Source organism: Ceratotherium simum, chromosome 2 (assembly GCF_057802395.1).
Source record: "Ceratotherium simum simum isolate JZ-2026a chromosome 2, ASM5780239v1, whole genome shotgun sequence".
NCBI classification, from domain to species: domain Eukaryota; kingdom Metazoa; phylum Chordata; class Mammalia; order Perissodactyla; family Rhinocerotidae; genus Ceratotherium; species Ceratotherium simum.
This window is the reverse complement of record NC_141901.1, coordinates 64,329,220-64,336,294: the sequence shown is the minus strand read 5'-3', so window position 1 is coordinate 64,336,294 and position 7,075 is coordinate 64,329,220. Positions and strand designations below refer to the sequence as shown.

The 7,075-nt window shown below is 48.2% G+C and overlaps 1 protein-coding gene across 2 annotated transcripts; it reads left to right on the top strand.

The window, feature by feature from the left end:
• Positions 1-361: 361 nt before the first annotated feature.
• S1PR1 (sphingosine-1-phosphate receptor 1) lies at positions 362-5,906 on the top strand. 2 transcript variants are annotated; one of them, XM_014780104.2, is made up of 2 exons: positions 362-465; positions 3,227-5,906. In XM_014780104.2, the coding sequence occupies exon 2, from the start codon at positions 3,392-3,394 to the stop codon at positions 4,538-4,540; it is 1,149 nt and encodes a 382-aa protein (XP_014635590.1). In that variant the 5' UTR covers positions 362-465; positions 3,227-3,391; the 3' UTR covers positions 4,541-5,906. The 2 variants fall into 2 exon arrangements, with proteins under 2 accessions (XP_014635590.1, XP_004420825.1); XM_004420768.3 differs by lacking the exon at positions 362-465 and adding an exon at positions 814-1,631.
• Positions 5,907-7,075: the final 1,169 nt, after the last annotated feature.

Genomic DNA, 7,075 nt, shown 5'->3' with positions numbered 1-7,075 from the left:
TTAAATGAAGTAAGTCCTCAAACCCAATCAGAGTCTACTCTAGAGTCTAGAGGACCGTTATCTTAGTTTCTACATTGTATGCACATACTGTTGTTGAATTTGTGGGTATGTGCTGGGTGCAACGCTGTTGACGAGGGCTTTCAGGCAGCTGTGAATTAACTGTCACTTGATTTTTTCCTTTGCAAACTCATAAGATCCCAGAAGCCAGGGGTCTGTTTATTCATTCAGCCTCCTTCTGAGTCATTCAGGTACAGGGTGTGTCTGTCAATTGAAACCACACAACAGAGAAGTTTTGCGTTCACATCTGCAGGGATGGGAAGCCAGTGCGACCAGGGACTGGGTGGAAACCGTCTGTAGAGTAGCGCAGGGCAGAAGTGCTCTGAGCTTGTCACTTAGGTGGAGCTGACCAAAGCCGCCTCTCAGTCTCACGTTCTGAAGTAACATCTAAGCAAAAGGAAAGAGTGGGTGAGTTGCGAGCACTGATGTTTGGGGGCCTCTGACTTGCCTCCCAAGTAGAAAGGGAGAGAAAGGCGCCGGCTGGGGAGCTGCAGGCCCTCGGCTGGGCTGGCCTCGGCGGCTCTTCCCCCTTGGAAATTTCTGAGCTGCCCCAGCTTTTTAAATCCCTCAGGTCCGGGCAGCTGCCCACCTCCTCAAAGGCCTCACCACTGGCCAGATCTGGGACACACCGCCTGACTTTGCGCCCAGTCGAGTGAGGGGAACCCCTGTCCAGCGCCTCGCGCGGCGCTGGCCCATTTCACTGTGCGCGCCGGGAAAGCCACTTTCTGCCCTTCAGACCACAAGTTTCAAGGCAGCAGCTGGATGGGGGCGGGGTAGGGAGAAGAGGAGGAACTCCCAGGCCACTCGCCCTTGGTGGCTGCTGCCTGCTCCATACCTCGCGCGGCCCTTCCCAGCCTCTGCTCCCGGGAGCGCGGCCGGGACTCGCTGGGTCGCGGCTCCGGTTTCGCCTGCCTGCGCTGACGCGGCCCGGGGGCACCCGGCCACAGTCTCGGGACTCCGATCCCCCGAGGGCTGCGGGGTAGCCGACGAGAGAGGTGTGCTACGAGTCTCCGGGCCGTCTTCTCCCCCTAAGACTTTTCGAGAGAAAAGTTTCCAAAGGCTTTCCACCTCCTCTCTTTTCTAAGGCTCGGGAGAACGGTCTCCACCGCCCGGGAGCAGCGGATAGCAGGGCGAGGGCTGTGATTTATACATTAGAGTCTAGGGGGCACCAGGCTCCTCCCCTTCTGAGTTTTTTTTTTTTTTTCCCAGTTGCCTGTGGAGGAGGAGGGGTTCTTTTTCTTTTTCGCTTCTGCCCCCTCCTACCCTCTCCCCCCAAAAAACTCTTTCCTGGACAGAGAGTCTCAGCAGCTGAGATCCGGGGGCCCCCAGCCACTGGCGGAGGGCGTGGGGGGTTGAGGCGAAAACCCCTCCCCATCTCTTTCTAAAGAAACCACCAGCCTCAGCGGGGCGCTCGGCTACTTCAGCTCGCAGGCCGGAGCTGTGCGGAGAGGGAGGGGACCCCGACTCGAGTAAGTTTAGAGCGCAACGTAGTCAGTCCGGGGCAGCAGCAAGATGCCGAGCGCGCCGTGCAGACCTGGAGCTCTGCGAAAGCAGCTTCGTCCTGCCTGAGCGAGGTAGGGGACCGCGCGCCGCGCCAGCGGGTGCTGGGGGCGCCGGGGAGTCCCGCTGCGGGAGGGCTTCTGTGTCAGGCACGAATTTTTAAACAGGAATGAAGCAAAACAAAAACTTTTAAAACATCCATCTCTGGGCGCTGGAAACATGCATCTCTGGGCTACTAAGGAGCCCAACCCGATGGGATTGTTCTTGGGGCACTTGTGATTTATGAAGTTTGGAAAAGGGTTAAGTCTCAGTTGCAGAACCGACTGGGGGTGGGGGATAGGGGAAGCTGCGGTTGGTCGGAGGAAAGGGAGGGAAGGCGATTATTTTTGGAAATCCTATAGACAAAGAATATGGGTGGTGGGGCTACGGGCTTAAACTTGCCCTCCCGAGAGCAGGGTGTGGAATTAGGTGGAGGGAATGCGGAGCTTCTGGGCGCCAGCAGCTTCTACTGGCCCGGGAATCGTTGGGATTGCTTTCGCCTCTATTACTCCAATTTTATCACATTGCTGCGTTATCTTGAAACATTTAATCAACTGACAGCTAGACTTCTTCTGCTAACCAGTGCCTGTCTCATTCCCTCCACACTTTCTAGTTCTACGAGAGGAGGCAACGTGTTGGGGGAGAGCAGTAAATAAAACTGCCGGCGCTAGCTTAGCAATGCACCAGACGTCCGCTTATGTGAATTTCTGGAGCGTAGTTTCGCACTCGGGATTAGGAACGTAGTGGCGTGTATTGTGTACTGTTATCATTAGTAGTGTAACTTCTCTTTGTGTGTGTTTTGGCTATACGCACGGTAACTAAAAATACTTATGCGATCAATGAATGTACGAAACTTCTGGGATTTATTGCAATCTCTTATGAATGATTCTTACTGAGTACCTTTATATTTTTTCTTGCACTGGCTTGCAAGAAAAAAAAAGAAGAAGAAGAAAGAAAAGGCAGTTGCTTCACGGAGGCGCTAAGCTTTCCTGTTTACCGAAAGGCCAGGGCGGGCTTGGCTGCCCACACCACGCTGCACCCTCGGACCCAAAGCACACCTGCTCCTAGAGAGTTATTAATAAAGCCTAAGGAATGACTTACGCTGTCAAATGATTTTCGTGCAAGTCTAATTTCTTGCATGGCATTTAGGAGGTGGTTCTTGTCTCTTTTAGCTGGGTAGTGGTGGGGGGCAGAGGTGTGCATCTCCGCCCTCATACTGGCTGTGGGGTCTCTTCAGAGGAGAGAACAAGAGCTGGTGGTGAGTGAGTCCACCGTGTCTGGAAACCTGGGAGAGGTGGGGACGGGGGAGGGTGAGTGAATGGAGTTAAATGGGGCTCGCTTCTCCAGTTTTCCCATTTCCATTTGAGTGGATGTGACCATAGGGAAAGTTTTCGTCTTGCCGAGTTGGAGTGTTCAGTTTGGATAAAATTTTGTTTTTTCTCCCTCTCTTTCTTCCCTTTCTTCCTCTTTTTTGCAAGAAATGAGAATTTGAAATTTTTAAATCGAATGTCCCCAAGTTTTCTTAAATCAACAAAAACAACAACACTAGAGCAATGCCTTAGTTAGGATGAATTATACCAGTGTGCTGTGGCTTTTTCCCTGACTCGCTTCTCTTTGTGACTTGTTTAAGGCTGCGGTTTCCGAGGCCCTCTCCAGCCAAGGAAAAGCGACACAAAAAGCTTGGATCTCTCTGACTGAACCACCCCCGCAGCAAGTGAAGGCTCGCTCGGCCTCGCCCTCTAGCGTTCGTCTGGAGAAGCGCCATCCTCGGGTTCCTGGGGACGCAGAGCGCACCATGGGCTCCACCAGCATCCCGCTGGTCAAGGCCCTACGCAGCTCTGTCTCCGACTACGTCAACTATGACATCATCGTCCGGCATTACAACTACACAGGAAAGCTGAATACCAGCGCGGACAAGGAGAACGGCATTAAACTGACCTCAGTGGTGTTCATTCTCATCTGCTGCTTTATCATCCTAGAGAACATCTTTGTCTTGCTGACCATTTGGAAAACCAAGAAGTTCCACCGACCCATGTACTATTTTATTGGCAACTTGGCCCTCTCAGACCTGTTGGCAGGAGTGGCCTACACAGCCAACCTGCTCTTGTCTGGGGCCACCACCTACAAGCTCACCCCCGCGCAGTGGTTTCTGCGGGAAGGGAGTATGTTTGTGGCTCTGTCTGCCTCCGTGTTCAGCCTCCTAGCCATCGCCATTGAGCGCTATATTACCATGCTGAAGATGAAACTCCATAACGGGAGCAACAGCTTCCGCTCCTTCCTGCTGATCAGCGCCTGTTGGGTCATCTCGCTCATCCTGGGTGGCCTGCCCATCATGGGCTGGAACTGCATCAGCACTCTGTCCAGCTGCTCCACGGTGCTGCCGCTCTACCACAAGCACTATATCCTCTTCTGCACCACTGTCTTCACTCTGCTCCTGCTCTCCATCGTCATTCTATACTGCAGGATCTACTCCTTGGTCAGGACTCGCAGCCGCCGTCTGACTTTCCGCAAGAACATTTCTAAGGCCAGCCGCAGCTCAGAGAAGTCGCTGGCGCTGCTCAAGACCGTGATTATCGTCCTGAGCGTCTTCATCGCCTGCTGGGCGCCTCTCTTCATCCTGCTCCTGCTGGACGTGGGCTGCAAGGTGAAGACCTGCGACATCCTCTTCAGAGCAGAATACTTTCTGGTGTTGGCGGTGCTCAACTCTGGCACCAACCCCATCATTTACACTCTGACCAACAAGGAGATGCGCCGGGCCTTCATCCGAATCATGTCTTGCTGCAAGTGTCCCAGCGGAGACTCCACTGGCAAATTCAAGCGTCCTATCATCGCAGGCGTGGAATTCAGCCGCAGTAAGTCGGACAACTCCTCCCACCCCCAGAAGGATGATGGAGACAACCCAGAAACCATTATGTCCTCTGGAAATGTCAACTCTTCTTCCTAAAACTGAAAGCTGCCAACCCATGGGCAGCATTCTTGCATGGTCACCCACCACCCCAGTGTTTGGAAAAAAATCTCTGCGCCTCGACTGCTACCAGGGAGGAGCTGCTGCGAGCCAGAGGGAGGGAGGGGGAGAGTAAGAACGGCCTGGTCCGGCCGGGTGTTGGTGGGTAGAGTTAGTTCCTGTGAACAATGCACTGGGAAGGGTGGAGATCAGGTCCTCGCCTGGAATCTATTTCCTCCCCCCTGGAGCTTTGATTTTGCACTGAGCCAAAGGTCTAGCATTGTCAAGCTCCTGAAGGGTTCATTTGGCCCCTCCTCAAAGACTAGTATCCCCCGTGTGAAAGCCTCTCTCTCAGGAGCTTTGAGGAGAAGATGTTTTCTTTGACTTTAGTTTCCAACCCAACTGAGTGTGTGCACTTCTGCTTCTCTAGGTATGCTCTACATATCCCACCCTCCCTTCCCCTTCACTCCCCTCCTCAAAATTCTTTTACTTTATATTTTAACTACCTGGCATTCATCAGAGCTGGGGGTGTGGCATGGTCCATTTCTTGATCATCTGTAGCAGCTAGGCTGGGTCCAGGGAGTAGACTGTGAGGAGATGGAGATGGTTTGGAGATGTAAAGCAATTTCATTTGCTGAGGCCAAAGTTTCCACATCAGCCGGATCAGTGTCTTGGAATTTGGTTGTAGTCACTTTGATTTTTGTTTTTTTATCTTTACAATGAAATGTTACAGTATCATATCCATTGTGGCTGAAATATGCATAAGGATTTGTCTAAATGGTGTCAGCCAGGATCCTCGGTGTCATAGGAGAAACAAACAAGCAAAAGAAGGTGAAAACTGACTGGGGGGTGAATTTGTAAACACAGAGATATTTCTAAACGAATTTGTCTAACAAATACAGCATCTTTTTTTGGCACTTTTGTTGATGTTTATGTCAGAGTATTGTGTGAATCATTTCAACCAACAGGATGGTTATATTTTGTTGTGTTAAAAGTACTTTTCCTGATTTTTGAATGTATTTGTTTCAGCATTTTATTGGATTTTTCTAACCTGTGTTAACACCATTGAATGTGTATTTCTTAAGAAAATGCCACCCTCTTGTGCCCTTAAAGCATTACTTTAACTGATAGGGAACGTCAGAAGATTTCAGTACAGCTGTTTATCAGATACTTAATTGAAGATGTGTATAAATGTTACAAAGAATAAAAATATATTGCTGTCTTTTTAGTATGGTTTTCAGTGCAATTAAACCAAGAAATGTCTTTTTTTTAAAAAATAGTATTTAATAGGTTTCTGACTTTTGTGGATCATTTTGCACATAGCTTTATCAACTTTTAAACATTAATAAACTGATTTTTTTAAAGATTCCATTGTGAAGAGCATTTTTGGAAAATAATTATTAAGACATTCTATTTGACTATGTAGCTCTTTAGAATCAAAGTTAAGGGGAAATTTCTGTTATTCTTTAAAGGATTTCACCTTGATAAACTAGGGTGTGAAAAAAAATGTGGTTTGTCAAGAAACCGCTCACTCTTTTTTCAGGAAGAGAAACTTCAATAAGTTAACATTGAAGAGTTGTAAAGAGATGAAAATCACCCACCTCTAAATACCACATTGACAAGTAAATGTAATTGTTTGAGTTTTAAATTGCATTCATGCCAAACTAAATTAAGTACAATAATTCTGTCCTAAAACATGAGCTTTTTAGGAAACAATATGCAACAATGTGGTTGTAAATCTAATTTAAATTATGAGACTCAGTCGTCAGTTCAAACTCATCAACAAAAGCTTGCATTCTTGGCTTTCCACCAACATGCTGGGGAAGTGGGGATATGGATGCGGGAGATAGTATTAAATCACTTTTTTTTTTTCGGAACACTGTCTTAGCTTCTCCCGGTCTACCCTCTGAAAAATATGGGACTATATGTATCAATGAAGTAGCAAGTTGCAGAATGTAGGCTGAGGAGCATACACCTTTTATCTGAAAACTTTTGATTCATAGTGTCTGAAAGCTTTAACCTCCTTAGTCATTAATTTCTCCAGCTATAAAATGAGAGCAAGGGTACTTTGCAAGTATCACAGAATTATCGTAGTAGTTAATTCTTATTGTGATATTATTGTCATCTTCTTTGGGAATTAAATGGAAGCATTTTGGTGTGTTTGGCCCTCCAGTGCTATTGTTACTTTCAGAATTTGTGCTTTCAAGTGTCATTGAACATGCACAGGACACAGTTGGGACATGAAGATAAACCTCACCTAACAGAGTAGATGTCATTTCTGGGTAAGGTTAACTGTGGGAAACAGAAGTGTGTTCACTGGGGAAACCTTGGGTCACAACCTCCAGTTTCCTGAAGGAAATGCCAAAAATGCTCCGAAGACAAAAGACTGGAAACAAACTGGAATGTCTCTATCCATCTGTCTGCTGAGGCGGAAGGAATGAGTTCATGTTACACTCACTTCCTAAAGCTTTCATTACAGAGTCAAGCATAATGGAAAAGTGTGTCCATTTTGTGTTTCTATGCAAGATACTCTTG

Coding starts and splice junctions, on each gene's coding strand:
- S1PR1 (XM_014780104.2), top strand. CDS start 3,392: ATGGGCTCCACCAGCATCCCGCTGGTCAAGGCCCTACGCAGCTCTGTC.